The following is a 19,719-nucleotide window of genomic DNA, read 5'->3' on the forward strand; positions in this document are numbered from 1 at the left end:
AAAGCATTTCTGATCCCTTGAGAGATGCCTGGGAACCTTGGAAGCAGGAAACATTTGATTCTAATTAAAACAGAAGGGAGTGGCAGGAGGAATAAACCAAGTGGAGGACAGAGGGGAGCTGGCTTTGTGTTCATATGGAAAGAAGCTGGGGCGGGGGGGGGGTGCCCCTCTAAATTATAGCTTGATGAAAGTTCACCCAGAAAAGGTGATAATCTAGCAGTGTTCTCATACACTAAAGCCTGAAGGGTCTTCCGATTTGTGCTCTGGATCACAGAGTCTCAAAGTATTTGTAAAGCCCTGGCCAGGTTCCCACCCTTTTCGGTAAGTCTGAGCAAGAACTTTATTTACAACTTTTTAATCTCTCTAATCATCATGTTTCTACTGTTTTCCATCCTTACTCTAGTGAAAATGAAAAGCAGCATCTGTTTCACCATTGGTGTTGGTGACATCACAGAGCCTGGGCTCACTGGGGCGCATGTAGGGAGGGGAGCCTGTCCACTTTGCGTGCCCTGCTTGACACAGTGAGGAGTGGGGATCGGGGCTTCTGCGTTGGGCACAGCTGGGGTTGCAGTATGGTAATAGGTGAGGACAACACTCGCTTGCTTGTAGGGTTTACTGCATTTCCCTCCTTTGAGCTGGTTAGCAACGTGAACGCCTGGCCTGAGGAAATGGTGACTCATCAGACCTTCTACACCCCTTCTATAAACTCCTGAGAAACCTTGTCACCAACTCTGTTGGCAGTGCTGACAGAGATTTAAGTGCTCAATCTCTCTTCCTCCTTTCCCTGTGGTATTTGAATCCCCTCCTCATTCATACACCAGGTCTGGCTAAGGACTCTCCCGGCCCCTAGAGGAAAATGGTGGCCGCGTCATGCTTCCAGAAGATCTTATTCTTGCCTCTCTCCACTCTTTCCTAGAACCCTTATGAACTAAGTGAGAGAGTGTCTGCAGTAAGAGGATGAATTCTCCAATAGGTGCCCTGAGGCTGTTGCACAGGGTGGGGCTAGGTCTCAGCAAAAATGAGGTGACAGAGAGTGCACGTGAAGCCCTGAGGGGGGAAGCCATCCCAGCATAAGTGGTTTGGCTTAGGTGACCCTCCTCACTCAGAAACAGTATCCCCGTGAATGCCCATTCATTCCACTCTTTTTCTCTTAGTATCCTTTAAAACCCCTCTATCACTCACTTTCTCCCCACTCACCCCGCCTCAAAAAAAAAAAGCAAACAGATGAACTCGTGATGATTTTTACACCGAGTCAGGTACTTTGGGAGCCACTTGTGGATCCTAGAGACATAGCCCTGAAATACTTGGCTGACATTTTTCTCATATTAAATCATTGGTTTGCATTTGGCAGGGAGCTGTGGTGTACGCCTTGGGTAGTTTCAATTTTCTGTACTTCGTGGAATAGATAAGTATATTGTACTTGGTCGTGTTGTTTAGGATGACATCTTCCCCCTTTTATTATCGTACTGTTCCGACATCATAGCGTTCGAGTTGCATCTTGCAATGCCTGACAGAGCCTTTTTCATAGGGGACAGTATGAGGAGGAGGGGAGGAGGAGGAGGAGGAGGAGGAGGAGGAAGTGGGTTGGAAAAGGAAGCCTTGTTTTTCTCTTCTCTGTCTGTGGATGAATCATGTTCCCACTGCAATTAGGTTTTCAAACCTCCAAGGCTGCTGGTCTGGAGCTAAAAGGGCAAGTAGTGACGTTCCTGAGGGTGAGGGAAAGGGGGGCTGGGGTAAGGAAAGAGCCAGCGCCCAAGGAGGGAGGAGGGAGTAGCGCAGGAGGAGTGGTCTTTCTTTTCTCCTTTTTCTCTGCTGTCATTAGAGATTTTCAACTGAAGTCAGAACCAAGCCCTACTGCCTAGCGAGCAAGAGGCTGACGCTAAAGACTCTACTTTGAACAGAATCTCCAAGCATCTGCTATTTTTTTTTTATTTTCCTGTAAAGGAAAAATTGATTTTCCTTGTTATTATTATTTTTTTTAAACAAGAACAGAATTTAATGAGAGAATGAGGATGTTTTTGTGCAATCCCTTTGAAATAGAGTTGTCTTACCTTTTTCTCTCTTTTGCTTTTCCTGACAAAGTACATACTGGATTTTTATTGCCTGCCTTGGGTTTTTCCCCCACGTGTGTCAGCCATTATGCTTAGCCGGCTCATTAATAATTTTTCTACTGGAGTTATCGCCAGTGATGGAAATGCTGTGTGCTTCTCTTTCACTCAAGATCTACATAAAGTATAGCATCGTGAGGCACTATTGTTTATATTATGAATTACAAATTATTATTCTAGTGCTCTGAAGTTGCCAGAAAGTCCTCCGTCATCAGTTCAAGAAATTGGATTCCACTCAGTTTCTTTTTAATCAATTTTGGACCCTTTGAGGGTTTTATAGAGAGGAGAGTCTAGAAGGCACAGATCTCCAGCTCAGCGTGAGAAATTTTAAACTCTGGACTTGGGGGAGTGCAATTTGAACAAAAATGTATGAACGGCACAAGAGGCGCTACAGCCTATGTGACATCTCCAAGGTGGACAGGACTGTGGATGTGGTGTTGCTGAAGGTAAGGGCCACACTTCAGAATCCCGAAGCTCTCAAGTTCCTTTATCTCTCTGCATCCAGTAACTGAATCCCTGGCTGCCCTGTACTGGGAGAAAGGCTGAGAAGTTGTGTGAAAAGTAGAAGGTGGAGGGGTGAGATTGGTGATTTTAAGGTTGTTAGAATACCTGAACAGAGTATGGAGGGCTTAAGAATCAGTAGTGAGCCATACTTACTTTTGAAATGTCATTTTGCTTGCTTTAAAATGCATTCTAAGGCTCAAAAGAACTCATACTCTTGAAAATCACAATGGGAGAAATTTGCCTTCAGAGTTGCTCTTTCCCAAGATGTCTGTGTCTTGTGCTTCCCATTCCCTCACCCTCCCCTGCTCCAGCCCCATCTGTCTGGGTATCACTTTCTCTTGGTCTCCTTTTCTCTGTCTTTCGTCTGAATCTTTCCTACCTGTTGCTTTCTGCTGTCTCTTGAAACTCTTTAGGGGCAAGATGGACAACATTTGTTCCCTTCGGAAGGGTCTCCAACCTATTTATTAAAGTTGCGAAGTGGTGCTTCTGCTTTGGTTTGACTGCTTTTCATGAGCTCTGTTGATGCTGTATTTGTTTTCTTGGCATTAGTGATGTTGGGTGTCTAAGCAGGATGGGGGTGGAGACTGAAGGGCTAATTGCTCACAGAAGGCATCCTTGAAATCTAAAATTAGTAAGGACTCCTCCAGCCATAAGATGGAAGTCTGGGAATGTTGGACGGCTCAATTAGCACTTTTTGGAAATTTAGCAGTTTTCTGGCAAAGGCAGGGGAAATTAGAAGCCAGCCAAGTGCTTCACAGTTGCCAAGAAAACCTCCATACCTGAACTTGTGAAAGTATAGAGCTAGCAGGGTGTAGGTAGAGTGGTAATGTATTGCCCTGGTAAAGAAATTTTGGAACTGTGTTATCAGTTTATCAATTCAGTTGATTACTTCAGACTTTCTGATTTTTTTATTGGTCCATCAAGGCTAAGAAACAGGTCTAGAGGGCCAGACACAGAAGCCAGTGAAATACCACCTTGGATGAGAAGCCAGGTAGGAGTCGTGATTTGTGGTAGAGTGGTGTCACTATCCCTCCTAATTTCTGTCAGGTACTTGTCTGACTTGCTAGTCCTAGACTGAGAGCAGTTTGGGAACTTGGCATTTTGAATTTGTTCCAAGATGTTATTAATTTTAGTTTCTCTGAAATAGGATTACCTCTATGAAAGCACAGTGGTGTTTTAAAATTTATGTCCTCATATATTTAGAAGAGCCTAGTTTTTAGGACTTTTATATGCTTGACTCTTGATGATTTTACCTGTCTGGGGGCAAAAGAGGGAGGGAGTATAGAACATCCTAGTCAAGGCATCACAGGGAATATCAAATATTTAAAATAATGCTCATATGGGTAGTACTCTTCCATCTAGCTGGGCATGAAAACCTTTATGAGTGGAGCCAGATCAGCATGGGCTTATTGGGCTCAGAAATGCTGTTTTAACAAAACACTTCCGTGTACATCGTTTCATTTGAGACTTATTGCTCAGGCAGCGGCTCACCACCTGCCCCCCCTCCCCTCCATGTTCATATGAAGACCGTCAGGCTTCTCTAGATCTCTTGAGCCATGGTGAGGAGTATGAAGTACTTGACTGACAAAGATGTGATTTTTTATTTTTTTAACGAGGCCACAGCTAATAAAGGACAAAATTAAGGTGTTTTTCTTTTTTTTTTTTTTTTTTTTTAAGATTTTATTTATTTATTCATGAGAGACAGAGAGGCGGAGACACAGGCAGAGGGAGAAGCAGACTCCATGCAGGGAGCCCGACAAGGCACAATCCTGGGTCTCCAGGATCAGGCCCTGGGCTGAAGGCGGCTCTAAACCGCTGAGCCACCTGGACTGCCCAAAATTAAGTTTTTTAAGTGAATTTTTTTAAGTGAATTTGTATTCTTTTAATATTTTATTCTGTGCTGCCAACTGTATAATAAGAGTTTCAGTAGAGAAAACTTCACTTCTCAGAAAATAGGCATTGTTGACAAGTAAACATTAGGAGTCCTGAAACTAGTGTTTGAAGTAAGATAGCTAAGTTTCATGTCCCCCTCCCCCCTTTGGAGGCAGAGGAGGTTACATCATTGAGAGACACACATTTAATAGGACACCTGAGTGGCTCAGTGGTTGAACTCATCTGCCTTTGGCTCAGGGCGTGATCCTGGTCCTGGAATTGAGTCCCACTTTGGGCTCCTTGTGAGGAACCTGCTTCTCCCTCTGCCTGTGTCTCTGCCTCTCTGTGTGTCTCTCGTGAGGAAATGAAATCTTAAAAAAAAAAAAAAAAGGTATTAATGACCTATTTGATGCCAGTGACAGCGCTAAGTCCAAGGGGTACACAGTTCTTTAAAATCCTCTTCTTGCTCAAAGATGGACAATTAAAGAGAGAAATGAAAAAGTATGCATTACTATAAACAATTGACAGGCATGAGCAGTGAGCTATATAGAAAATAATCAGAAGGCCTGTTTTAGATAAAAAGGTGTTTCTGAGGTGCCAACATTTAAAAAAATGATCCCCAGAGGATAGAAAGATGCCAGCTAGCCCAAGGGAAAGTGTTCCAGAGAGAATGAACAGGAAATGCAGAGGCCCGAGGTACTCAGGGAAGCAGTGGAAGAGCCACTATGACAGGGACACACTGGCCTAGCAGAGGAGCAGTATCAAAAGAGTCATAATGGGACTTAGAAAAGCAGGGCCTTGACAGCCATGAGAAGTTGGCTTTGTTTGGATATATTACTTCTCAAATAATGTTTTGAAGAGATCTTCTGGCTGTGTGTGGATGAGGTAGGCTGCCATTATGGCAGCCCAAGGCATGGTAACTTGGTTTTGTGGTCTGAAGTGGGAAAAAGTGGATGGATATGAGATCCAAGCATTTCATTTTTACATTCCTAGTTTGTCTCATTTTACATGTGGAAAAATAGATAGGGATAGCCCATAATTTTCCAAAGGTCTCAGAGCTCATGTGTAATAGGTCCTAGGATGCAAACCCAGATCTGATTTTTTTCAGAGCTCATGCTTTTTTCTTGCTATCCTAGACCTCCTCTTCAAGTCAACAGTGCCTTTTGTTACATGAATATGTGAATCAGTTTTCATTTGTAAATACATACGTGTTTCTTTTCTAAGACTTTGGATTTTGGGAGGGGTTTTTTGTTTTTTTAAGTAGGCTCCAGTGTGGGGCTTGAACTCATGGCCCTGAGATCAAGACTTGAGCTGAGATGAACCATCTAAACTACCTAGGCACTCTTAGATTCCAACTTTCGTGTTGGAAATAATCTTAGAACCTACCTCTATCACTTCTTTCCCAGTACAGGATTTCTTTCTGTAACACTTAGGGCAGACTCATGGCCTCATACAAATTAATTCCTTTTGCACAATTTTTTGCAGATTTTTTTTTCCACAATGCTTTTTTAAAAATAATTCAGAAGTATTCGCCAGTTATCTTTCATTTTGAACTCTGGTACCTTTAGTGTTTTAAAAAAATATAATGTTTGGGTGTATATGCCACTTCAGTTCTCAAGTGATCATGTGTATGTTCTCCACTTTTTTATCTGTGGAAGTCTGCTCTTTTATACAAATGAGCTTGTAATTTTTTTCATCTGTTTGCTATATCTAAACACTGAAAACGATGTTCCTGATTTGTATTAAATGCTCAAAAAGTTTTGTTAATTGAATGAATTGATCTATCAAGATTTCTAAGTAAGGATTCCTACACCTCATGCTACATTCGCTGTACTAAAAGGTTGATGTATGAACACGGAGATAGAGTATAACAATAAACACAAAATTAAGATTGTGGGCCTGCCACTATGGAATTCCACATTTACGACTCCAGGTCTTCCCATTGGCATCCTAGTAATTCACTGCAGATTAGCTTCACAATTCTCATCCTAGATTATGTACCTGTGCTTTATTTGGCTTATGCTGCATTCCGATCTGTTCTCTTTATCAGTTCTGTACAGTCCCTTTCATGGTAGCTCTTCTGCATCAAGGCCTTCCCTTAAGTTTTTCCTGAAGCTACATACGTTGTTGGTCTCTGTCCTTAGATCGACTCTTGCTGATCCCCATCATCAACCTCTAGCATCCCTGAAATCTTACCTCCTTTCTGAATTCTTCGCTAAATAATAAGGCATAAGTTAACAATCCCTTGGTCACTTACCCCTCCAGCCCCCAGCCCAGTATACACATACGTATTGCTCTTCCTTAGCATATGACATTCTCCTGACTACTCCCTCTCTATGCGTGTATAACTTCTTGCTCCTGCAAGAAATGGTTGGTAACTCTGAATCACATGCTCAAAAAGGGATATGGAAGAATTTTATTGTTAGCAGGAACCCTTTGGTACAAACAGGCCCACTTTTGTCGACATCCTTCAAAAAGCTAGTAGGGAACTCACAGGTTGGTAAACAATAGAAGTCACCTAACGTAGTTCAGTAGCTAAACTCGTGATGAGTTTTCCTGAGACCACTGTTAACACCAGAGGACACTACATATCTGAAACTTATTGCACAACTAGACCAAAAAGAAGGGCATCAGTATCTAGAATTGACTGCTAATGTAAACTGATTTTAGTCCAAGAGCCATTTCTCTTTTACTAATTTTATAACTTTGGGTACCTAGAAAAACATATTGCCTACGAATAGTAGTAGGATTCTTCTTGTTATTGATGGTTTATTGAGAGCATACTTTGTAGCTAGTAATTAAGAGTGTCAGGTGAATGCTTATGATATTTGCAACCACATTATGGGTGCATTAAATGAAATTATTATTATTATTATTTTTTATGATAGTCACACACACAGAGAGAGAGAGAGAGGCAGAGACATAGGCAGAGGGAGAAGCAGGCTCCATACACCGGGAGCCCGACGTGGGATTCGATCCCGGGTCTCCAGGATCGCGCCCTGGGCCAAAGGCAGGCGCTAAACTGCTGCGCCACCCAGGGATCCCATTAAATGAAATTATTTACAGAGGACAACCTGTCCCTATCCATGATGTTTAGGCAGGCCACATGACCTCATTAGCTAAAGCTCAAAGGAGTAACTTGTCTTTGAGTCTAGGGCCATTTTCCCAAGAAATACATATCCTTCATAAGTTTGCTTGCTCTAAGACAGTTCCGCATTGCATCAAACAAAAGATGTAAGGAGGCTAAGGACTGAGGACAGCCGAGCATGTCTGATTCCCCGAAAAGATTTTGACTCATGTGTTGGCTTCCATGTCCGGATGGTGGGTTTTTGCTTCCTTTTGTTCAGCTTGATAACTCCGGCTGGATCTCCTGAGACAGTTGCAGAGGAAGTAAATATGAGCAATGGCTGGGAAGGCTGGGTGTAACCATGGGCTTGTATTATTAGGATGTTCAGATATAAACAGTAGGAGAAACATTGCCCAAAACAAAAGGCAGTTCTCTCTCTGCTGGAAATATGTACAGCTCTATTTTCAGACTGATGGGAACCCAACATGGGTGCAGTTTAGATGCTCACAAGGAGTCCCTGGCTTCACAGCAAGAATGAAAAATGACCGGGATGACCTGGTGTTTCTTTGGAGCTTCCATTGTCCTGTGTCCCATGTGCACCGTAGCTCATCTGAACTTTGGATGCTGAATCCCTGTTGTGTCCATGATCTAGGTATAATGGAGATAGTATGGACAAAGGACTAAATGTGGTTTTTAGCTAAAGAATCATAAATGGGGGCAGAGTCAGAAAGGTTTTTGGTAACTTCTTCCTCTACAAATGTGGAGATATAATGGCAGAGTGTTGGTCTTCTTCACTTCTAGCTGCTTGCTAAACAAAATTTCTGCATCGTCTTGAACTCTTCCTTATCCTACCCATTCAGTCAATTGCCAGTCCTGTGTCTTGCTTGTACTAGTGCAAAGATTCCATAGGGCAAAATCTGGAGAGGGGCTCATAATCATCTTTGTTCTTCTCTTAAACTCAAATTATTAGCATCTCAACACTTGTTTCTTCCCTTTCCGTTTTCTGATTCTGCTAACAATCAGAATCTTGCCAGGCCCAATCTCAGAGCTGCTTAAAAAGCGTGTTGCTAGTACAGAGAACCAGCTTATCATCTGTTTATGGAAAAATCTGTCTTAGAGGTCACCTTTTAGAAAAGAGACTAACGGGTGGGCAAAAAGGTGTGTTACTATGTTTATACTAGGGGCTTGGCCTTGTATCTGGCCTGTAGGAAGCACTCTGAAAATGTTTCAAAGATAGCCACATAGTGTGGTCTTTAAATTGTCTCGGTGTAAGAAAGAAACGGTTGTTGAAGAATAGATGGAGAGTTAGGGCAGATTTATCTGTGACATCAGATTCTGAAACAGCAGAAGGATGGGGGAGATGTTTTGTAATCCAGTTTATATCTCTTAAGCTGTTTACTTATATAGTAAGAACAATATGTTCACACAAAAAGACAGTATGCTTGGTGGTGCTGTCAGTGTATGCAGGATGTGGTGGAAAATGCTGATACATGTTTTGACATTTTTTCCACACTCGGTGCACATGGAGTCTGCCCTCTGGTTAATGGCATTGACCATGATTGGTAGCATCTGGCCCAGAATTCCAGCTCTGCCTCTGAGTATGTGGGCCACTTGACCACTTTTGTCGAAACAAGCTTGCTTATCTCTAATTGCCACACTCTTTTTTTTTCTTTTTTCTTTTTTTTTTTTTTTTTGTGGGAATACATACATAACACAAAATTTACCACATTTAGGTATACAGTTCAAGTGGCATTTTAGTATATTCACATTGTTGTGCAACTGTCACTGCCATCCATCTCCAGAACTTTTTCATCTTTGCAAACTGAGACACTCTACCCATTAAACAATACTACTTTCTCTCTTCCTCCTCCTCCTAGTCCCTGGAAACCACTGTTCTATTTTTTGTGTCTGTGAGTTTGACTCCTCCAGTTGGCTCACATACATGGAATCATAGAATATTTGTACTCTGCTGACTGGCTTATTTCACTTAGCGTCATGTCTGCAGGGTCATCCATGTCATGGCATGTGTCAGAGTTCCCTTCCTGTTAAAGGCTGAATTGTATTCCATTCTATGTACATACCACATTTTATTTATCCGTTCATCTCTTGATGGACATTTGAGGTGTTTCCCCCCCCTTTTTGTATGTGAGCAGTGCTACTGTTGAAGTTGGTACAAATATCGGTGTGTGTCCCAGCTTTTGGTTCTTCTCAGCATGTACCGAGAAGTGGGATTGCTGGATCGTATGGCACTTCTCCCTGTCGGTTTTGGAAGAACCAGCATACAGTTCCACAGTGACTGCTGCATTTGACATTCCCACCAGTGGAGCATGAGGTTCCAATTTCTCTGTGCTCTCGCGAACACATGTCATTTCCTCAATGTTTTTTTGGAGGTGGGGAGTTGATTGTAGCCACCCTAATAGGCATGATGCAGCATCTCACTGTGATTTTGACTTACGTACATTTCCCTAATATTCACTTTTGTGCTGGTTATGTCTGTAAGAGGCTAGAAATAGAAGCTTTCCAGGCTGCTTCATGTTTCACTATTTGAAAGATATCTGAATACCTCAGACTCAGCATAGTCAAATTGAGTGCATCATTATATTCTTCTCCATTGGGTTTCCTGTTTATTAAATGGTGAATTTTGACTTCTTTTTCTTATTTCTGTGGATTCCGCCCTTTGTGCTAGCTTACTGATTTGCTGCTGCTTCTGTCTCCAGAGGATGCCATTCTGGTCTAGCCACATGCTGCTGCTAGCCTAGTCCAGTTTCAGGCTCCTCCTCTGGACTCTGTGTCATGATGTCCCATGCTTCCTTCCTCCCAACTACCCCATTTTATTGATACACTTCTTCTAGAGTTATGTTCCTGCCATAATATGTCTCTCACTCCCTTGCTTATGTAATTGGAGGAAGTGTCCACCCTTGTTTGGGAGTAAACCCTAGATTCACTGTAGCCGTACCCCTTGTTCTTCCTGGGCACCTTTGGGGTTTTTTTGTGCTCCTCAGAAACATCTAAGGAAAAGGTCTCTAATCTGGGTTCTCAGGATATGCTCCAGAACCACTGACTAGAAATACACATGCATGTTTCTGGTAAGAAACATGGCTTCCCTCAGATTCTTGGAAGGAGTCCGCACCACTAAAGTTTATGAACTCCAACTCTGAAGTGTCCAAACTGATGGCTCATCCTTTGTTTCACATGGCTGGAATTCCTTGTCTCTTCTCCCCTCTCTCTGGAGCATACTGCCCCAATGAAAGGCCCACCACATATACCACCACCTTTGCTAATAAGCTTTTCTCAACTATCTGAACCAGAAATTATCTTTGTTTAAGTTCTAGGAGCTTCCTTATCACTCTGGGTTTCTGGTATTTGTATACTATTGTATTTCAGTGACTAATCAGTGTTTCCTGACCTGTGGTCCACAGTTAGAGTCATTTCATAGGGTTATATACCTCTGTCATCCTTGGGTATGGAGGCAAATGTAACCCATGGTATTTCCAGTTAAAAGTGCCTAACACATTTGAACTGTGAGACCTACCATGTAAACTGTAGTCAGTACCCCATCTTACTCTGCTCTTTGTTGCTGCACCTTAATACTGCTTCTTGCCTAAGGTAGGTGCCCCCAGAACACCTACCAGCAAGCTGTATGAATGGATCTGTGTGCTGCTGACTGCAAGAGAGCTTTAGGAGGCCTTCTTATGCTAGATTTCCCCATCCTTCCGTGGTGAGAAAGTCTTGATGTACTCAAAACGTTATCATTTTTCAATATAGATTATACTTTTTTTAATTAAAAAAATATTACTTAATTATTGATGAGAGACACAGAAAAGAGGCAGAGACACAGGCAGAAGGAGAAGCAGGCTCCCAGCAGGGAGCCTGATATGGGGCTTGATCCCAGGACCCCGGGATCACGACCTGAGCCAAAGGCAGACGCTCAACCACTGAGCCACCCAGGTGCCCCTATAGATTTTACTTTTAAATGTTTGTAAACTAGTCTTAATTCAAAAGAGGGAACTGGCTGAAACTGCCTCGAGCCCAGATGTGCTGAAGTGTCTAGTGTCCGCAGAAGCCATGAGCCTCCTCAGCACATCACTGTTAGTTACCTGTCAGCCACTGAAACGGCCGTCTAGACAAAGGAATCTGAAACAAACAGAACATTTCTCTCAGTTATGGCATTCTGATATTCAGAAATTCGTGCCCACGGTTCCATATATTAGTTTCATTTTGATAATTTATTTTCTAAATATTTTGGTCTAAAATAAACAGTGATTCTATTTTCCAGCTAGTCTTCTCCAGAGATCCGAAATGCACTTTGCCAGATTTTTTTAGTTTAGTATTGTTATTAAAACTTGTTTAAGCAGTTGTTGAATTCCAAGACAAAAAAGTAAGGAGAGGCCCTTGTGGGGATGGGGAAAGAAGCTAGATTGATTGGAAGTGAAGTCAAAGCCCTACTGCTTCAGCATACTGTGCTGATTTGTTCGAGGATTACTTCGCCTCCACTGACTGCTGCTTTGTTTATGAACCTGGTAAAGGAAGGCAGAGTGATCATTCTAAAGGCTCTCCTAACTTTTCATTCTCTGTAAAATCACTGAGGATAAGGAAGTCAAAGATTATTCATTAAGCATCCACGATGAACCCCACGCTTACTACTTCGTCAGGAGACCCATGGAATAAAGATGTGCTTCTGTTCTCAAGAAGCTCAGGCTTTGGAGCAGACACAGTTACCAATACGATACAGTTCACATGCAAGGATACTATCCCCAAATCTATCCTCACAATGTGTATGGCCTCCTCTCTGAAATGGCATCACGCCTCCTCCTGGGGCAGGAGAGAGGTCCAGTCTAGCTGCTAGTATTACCCAAACTGTAAAGTACTGTGAATCTAGAGATATCAAGAGCTGTTTTACAGTTTTAATTCTGATCTTACCTGTCCTGTTAAAAAGCCTGCTCTTTTTAAAGTCATGAGAAAATGCACAGTTGCCCTGTCCAGTAACTTCTAACTTTTTAAAAAATCTATTTCATCTCTCTGCGGTGGTTTGCATTGTGGACCTACCTTCTCATTTCAGCCCTCTGCTTCCTTAACTTCTATGAAACTAAGCTCTCTGAATTCTTCTGCTTCTACAAGGGTGTGGCAGTCTCTGACTTTCCCACTCGATATATTGTGCAATGCCTTGCATGGAACGGAAGAAGAGAGTCGTTAACTCTGGCCCCGTGTCTCTGTGACCTGGCCAGAAATGCATGCAGCATTTAAAGCACGGTTACTCCTTATGGGTGTTCCACTCTTTCTCCTTTCTATTAATTATGGCACATGTTGTCCCAGGCAGCAGACATTTTAATTCCTGCTGTGTGCAAGGCACTTTCACATCTGTCTCACATAAACTGTGAATCCTTTCAGGACACTTTACTACTTCTGCTTTTAAGGCTTCATATAATGATTTGATATACAGAAGTTATTTAATACTTTTTTAAATAAGGCGACAAACCTGAGGGTGATGAGCATTACAGATTAATGTTGTCTTCCTAGAAAGTAACCAACAGATTATAAAACATATTTTCCTTTTAAAAAATAATATACTCTCATGAGATACCACTTCACACCTCCTAGCATGGCTACAAACAAGAACAATAACTAGTCTTGGCACAGATGGGGAAAGATAAAACACCCATATATTACTGATGGAGATGTCAAATGGTGCAGCCACTTTGGAAAAGTCTGGCAATTCCTCAGAATGTTCAACATGAAGGTATCACATGACTCAGCAGTTTCACTCCTAGATATAAACCCAGGAAAAATGAAAACACACCCAAATAAAAACTGGTGTATGGATTTTCATAGCCGCATTATTCCAAGCCGCTCAAAAGTGAAAACAGCCCAAATGTCCATCAATTGAAGAGTAAAGTGTGGATATCCCTACACAGTGAAAGATTATTTGGTAGTAAATGGAATGAAATACTAATATATGCTCTGACCTTGGAAAACCTTGAAATCACTTTGCTAAGTGAAAGAAGCCAGTCACCAAAGATCACATAATGTATATGAAGTGTCTGGAGTAGCCAAATCCACAGAGACAGAGAATGGATTCATGATTGCCCAGAAGTGGAAAATGGAAGTCAGGGTAGGGTGTGGATTCTAGGGGATACAGTATCTTCTTGGCATGATGAAATGTTCTCAACTTAGACATTGGTAATGGTTACACGCTCTGCATATATCCTAAACCATTGAATCATACATTTAGGTGGGTGAGTTTAGAATGTATGAGTTACTCTTCACTAAAGATGTTAAAATGCCAAATTACACGCACACACTCAGTACACTGTGGTATCCTGGTTTTCATCCTGTAACAGAAAAGAACTTTAGCGGAAAGAGAAATGAAATCCAAATCAAGTCTAGAATTTAGTGAGTAGTAATGTACTAATGTCAATTTCTTCCTATTGACACATGTACCAGGGTTATGTAAGATAATTCACATTGGAGTCACTGGTGAGGGAGGGCTCTATCAGAATTCTATGTGGTCTTTGTAACTTCCCTGTCAACCTAAAAATACTACAAAATAGAAGATTTGCAAAAATAAATTTTAAAAACCAAGAAGTAATTTGTAAAGAAAAGTTTGGGAAAACAGAAAAGTTAAAATAGATATTCTTTTATGTTCACTCAAGCATAATCATTCAGTGAAAAACTGAATCAGATTAAGGTTTTTCACTACATAGATGCAATCCTTTCAAGAGACTTTTGCCTGCCACTGTGTTGAAATGTTTTAATACTATTCAATATACTTATTCTCAAAATCGTGATAGGTCTGAGATTTTACCCAACTTGTGGGCTCCCAAGTTAGCCTGACAGTTTCGTGGGTGCTAGGCTGAAGTCACAGGGCTCCTGGATCCAGAGACAGATGAATTGATTACTCATTGCATGAAAAGCACCAAGAGGATCGCTTCCTTGTTGATTCCTTCTGTTCCCAAGTTCCCCAAAGGCAGCACAGAGGAGCCCAGGTGGGTGCCGTGTCACTACTGAGAAACCCCACCCTTAGGAAACCTCAGTTTTTATAATGGGCAGTGAGCCTGCCTGATCTTTGCCCTTGACTGGGACATTATCTTTATTATGTGGACAGTAAACAAACCTACCCTTTGCTTCAGAAAGAAACAATCTATCTCCCAAGGCTGTTTGATACACAGACGTTTTTTGAAAAGATAGTTTAGAACAGGACAGTCAGTGCCTTTGCTCACAAGATATGGAGAGATAGAAGACACCCTGAAGAATATTCTTCCAGCATTAACATGTTCACACCACTATTACTCAGAAATTAATGTATTCAGTTAGAGATTTGATTTAGGGACACCTGGGTAGCTCATTCGGTTAAACTTCCAAGGCTTTGGCTTAAGTCACAATTTCAGGTTTGAGTGCTACGTCAGGCTCCAGGCTCAGTGGGAAGGCTGCTTGAGATTCTCCCTCTCCCTTTGCCCCTCCTCCCGCTCATGTTTGCTCCTCTCAAATCTTTTTAAAAAAAGAGACTTAATTTCATTCTTTCAATGTTAATATATTCACAGTATTATTTATATGTTATGTATCTTGCAGATTGTTTTAACTTTTTATACCATGCAAATGCCTAAAATGACATGAAAACTATAGTCAGTCAGTCCCTTATATATTGAAAGCCAAGAATGTTCAATTTACTCGTTGGCCATGGAATTGAAAAGGCAATGAAAAATATTCTATGATAAAGAATTTTTGCAAAGTTTCTTACAATGTTAATGAAACTAAAGAATTATAATGTTAGGGTGCTAGGGAGTTATAATAACTAAAAATACATATTACACTTAGGTGATTTTTTAAGTCTATCGGAATATAATTTATATACAGTAAAATAAAAAACCAGTTTAAGTTCACAATTTGATGAGTTTGACAAATGTTTAAACTGCGTAATAACTTCTGCAGTCATGGTAGGAATATTGCCATCATCCCCAAAGTTCCCTCCTGTCTCCTTGCAATCATTCTGTTCCTCCAGTCTAATCATGAATATGTCTCCTCACACTACTTTTTGCCTTTTCCAGAATACTGTGTAAATGGAACTGTGCACTAGGTAATGTTTTTTGTTTGGCTTTTTTTCTTTTATCTTAACATCATGATCTTGAGGCTTATCCATGTGTATATATCAGTAGTTCATTCCTTCTTACTGTGAGTCTGTTGCATTTTATGAATGTACCACTCTTTGTTTATCCATTTACCTATTGACAGCAAATCGGATTGTTTCTAGTTTGGGGCTTTTATGAGTTAAGGCCTGTGAAAATTTCAGTAAAATTCTTTAGATATGAAGATATGGTTTTCTTAGGTAAATACCCATCAGTAAGATTGTTGTGTTGTATGTAAGTGTCTGTTTGACATTATAAGAAATTGCTAACCTGTTTACTAAAGTGGCTGTATATTCTTCAGCAGTGTATCCGTGTTCAGTTGCTCCACATCTTTGTCAACACTTGGTATTTTCAGTCTTTAATTTTAACCATTCTAATAGATGTGGACCATTACCTCTTTGTGGTTCCAGTTTGCTCTTTTCTGATGACTAATGATGTTGGGTGCCTGTTCTTTGATAGTCATATATATTCTTTGATGAAATATTTCTCAAGGCTTTTTGCCCATTTAAAAAGTGTTGTCTTATGACATTGTAAGAGGGTTTTTTTGTTATATTTTAATACTTATATATTTTAATAATTTCTCCCAGTCTGTGGTTTGCCTTTTCATTTTCCTAATAGTGCCTTTGACGAGAAAAAGACTTTAATTTTGACATAGTTTTATCAGAATTTTTACGTGTGCAGAGAAATCTTTGCCTGACCCAAGAATACAAAAAATATTCCCCTATGTTTTCTTCTAGAAGTTTTGTAGTTTTAACTTTAATATTTAGGTATATTTTTAGTTGATTTTTATAATCGATATAAGATTTGAGGGAGGCTTGTTTTTTGTTTGCCTGTGGACATCCAGGTGTTGCAGGATTATTTGTTCAAAAGACTGTTCTTTTCCTTGTGAGAATACCACTTAGCATCTTTTTTCTTTTTTCTTTTCTTTTTTCCCTTTCCTTTCCTTTCCTTTCCTTTATTTATTTATTTATTTATTTATTTATTTATTTATTTATTTATTTATTTATTTATTTTTTATTGGAGAGAGAGAAACAGAGGTAGTGTCAGAGAGCATGAGAGAGAGGAGAAGGAGAAGCAGGCTTCCTGCTGAGCAGGGAATCCCATGTGGGGCTGGATCCCAGGACCCTGAGATCATGATCTGAGCCAAAGGCTTAACTGACTGAACCACCCAGGTACCCCTGCCTTTTTAAAGATTTGTTTATCTTATTGGAAAAAGACAGAGACAGAGAGAAAGACAGAGATAGTGAGAGAGAGCATGAGTGGAGAGGAGAGGGAGAAGCAGTGGAATACCACTAGGCTTTTTTTTGTAAGATATCAGTAGGCCATGTCTGTGAAGGTCTGTGGATTCTCTCTTGTTCCACTGATCTGTATGTCTGTCTTTATACCAGTACCACACTGGCTTGTTGATTGTACCTTTTATAGTAAATCTTAGAATCAATTAGTGATTGGGGAGAATTCACAACTTCACAGGACTGAATTTTCTGATGTATAAACATAATGTTTCTGTGTATTTAAGCATGCTTTAATTTTCCTCATCATGTTTTTTAGTTTTTAGAGTACAAATCTTGTCATGCTTTCTCAATTATTTTAAATTAATTATTATTAATTATTATTATTTTATTTTAAATGGCATTACTTTTATTTTTAAAAATTATTCACTGCTAATACACAGAACTAGTGTTGTTTTTTTTATGTATATGTATCTTGCAACTTTGCTAAACTGACTTATTCTAGCAGTATTTTTGTAGATTTCTTAAGATTTTCTACATAGGCACTCATTCTCATGTCTTTTTTTTTTTTAATTTATTTTTTATTGGTGTTCAATTTACTAACATACATAATAACCCCCAGTGCCGTCACCCATTCACTCCCACCCCCCGCCCACACAGTTTTCCAGAGTGGCTGCACCAGTTCACATTCCCACCAACAGTGTAAGAGGGTTCCCTTTTCTCCGCATCCTCTCCAACATTTGTTGTTTCCTGCCATGTTAATTTGCCCCATTCTCACTGGTGTGAGGTGGTATCTCATTGTGGTTTTGATTGTATTTCCCTGATGTCATGCTCATGTCTATGAATAAAGTTTTACTGCTTCCTTTCCAAACCTATGCAGTTTTATTTCTTTTTCTGCTTTACTATATTGGCTAGAAACTCATACAGTGTTGAATAAAAGTGTGGAGAATGGACATTCTTGCCTTGTTCTTGATCTCAGAGCAAAAGCATTTAGTCTCTGGCCATTAAATGTGATGTTAACTTGTAGGTGTTTTTGTTTCAAATAGATACCCTTTATTCAGGCTGAGGAATTTCCTTTCTGTTTCCAATGTTCTAGGAGTTTTATCATGAATAGATATTGAATTTTGCCAGACAGTTTCCTATATTCCTTGATAATTATTAATTTGTGGAGTTTTTGGTCTGTTAATAAATTGATTTTGTTCAACATTCCTGGGATGAACTTGGTCATGACAACTTGATCTTTTTTCTGTGTTGCTGGCTGGATTCCATATCTTAGTTTTTGTTTAGGATTTCACGTCTCAGTTCCTGAGGGTTATTGATTTATAGTTTTCTTACAATTGTCTAGTTTTGGTGTCAAGGTGATGCTGGACTCATAAAAAATGAGCTGTATGTTGTTCCATCCTCTTCTATTTTGTGCAAGAATTTGTGTAGAATTGGTATTATTTCTTCTTTAAATGATTGGTGGCGTTCACCACTAAAGCCTTTTGGGTCTGGAGATTTCCTTATAGGAAAGTTTTTAATTAAATTCAGTGTCTTTGATAGAATAAGGGTATTCAGATTTTCTTTATCTTCTTGAGCAAATTTTGGTAGTTTGTGTTTTCCATGAAATGTTTCCATTTATTCCAACTTGTTGAATCTGTTACAGTAGTGTTCACAGTATCCCTTTGTTATCCTTCCAGTGTCTGTAGGATCTGTCTTAATTCCTGATACTGGGAATTTTTAACTTTCGTTCTTGGTCAGTCTAGCTAGAATTTTACTGATACCATTCATTGATCTATCTCTTCAGGGAACCAGCTTTTGGGTTCATTGATTTTATTTTTCTGTTTTCTATTTCATTGATATCTATTCTTTGTTTTCTTTATCCTATTTGCTTCGAGATCGTCTGTCCTCGTTTCTAGTTTCTTAAGGTAGAAGCTTAGATTATTGGTTTGAGACCTTTTTTTATATAGGCATTTAATGTTATAAATTTTGCTCTAAACATTGTTTTAGCCTTGTCTCACAAATTTTTACATGTGATGTTTGACTTTTTGAGTTTGAGATATTTTTCTGATATTTAACTTAACTACAATGATTCCTGAAGGTTTCTTCTTTGATTCATGGATTTTTTAATAAGTTTTTGTGTGTTGTTTTGTTTTGTTTTGTTTTTTAAATCTTTGCGGTTTTTCCAGGTAACTTCTTATTTTGGTTTCTCATTTTGATATCGTTGTGGTCAGAGTGTGTATGTAATAAGATTTTAACCCTCAAATATGAGACTTCTTTTATGCCACAGAATATGGTGTGTCTTGGTGAATGGTCCGTGTGTACTCAAAAAGAATGTTTATTCTGCTATTGTTGGGTGAATTGCTCCGTATGTGTTGGTTGGATCAAAGTGGTTGGTAATATTTTTCAGGTTTTCTGTGTCCTTACTCATTCTCTATTTTATCAATTATGGGGAGAGGACTGTTGAAATCTCATGGTAAATTGAAAAATTATATTATTTTAAATTTAATGAAAGCAGATGGTTATGATGTTAATAAGCTTACTGAGAGCTGTAAAGACTGAATTTGTTCTTAATTATTTTAAGGGAGTGTTCTCTTCTTAATGTGCTTCAGATCCCCATAGACTTGTTTTCCATTTGCCAGTCCTGTCATTTACTACCTCAGCAACCCTGCTGAGCATAGTTATTCTTTGGATAAAGGTAATACAGAACAGACTTACTATAGCTATTGTGGGCATTAAATTCATAATTAATTCCATGGAATTCTTAACCTGATTCCCAGCGGATAGTAACTCTGGGATAAATAGAAATTATTTTTGTATTTTTTTTTATTTCAAAGAGA

The 19,719-nt window shown here is 39.8% G+C and overlaps 1 protein-coding gene across 11 annotated transcripts in view; it reads left to right on the forward strand.

Moving 5' to 3' along the window:
• Positions 1-19,719, forward strand: part of AKAP13 (A-kinase anchoring protein 13) — a 321,024-nt gene that overhangs the window by 207,018 nt on the left and 94,287 nt on the right. The window contains exon 1 of one of the 11 annotated variants that reach the window (XM_038532769.1): positions 1,755-2,554. The exons of the other annotated variants lie outside the window; for them this stretch is intronic. Coding sequence (XP_038388697.1) covers positions 2,474-2,554 — 81 coding nt within the window. The 5' untranslated portion in view covers positions 1,755-2,473. Of the gene's footprint in view, positions 1-1,754; positions 2,555-19,719 lie in introns of those variants that run through there. 11 annotated transcript variants of the gene reach the window in all.

The sequence above is a fragment of the Canis lupus genome, chromosome 3 (genome assembly GCF_011100685.1).
Source record: "Canis lupus familiaris isolate Mischka breed German Shepherd chromosome 3, alternate assembly UU_Cfam_GSD_1.0, whole genome shotgun sequence".
Lineage (NCBI taxonomy): Eukaryota > Metazoa > Chordata > Mammalia > Carnivora > Canidae > Canis > Canis lupus.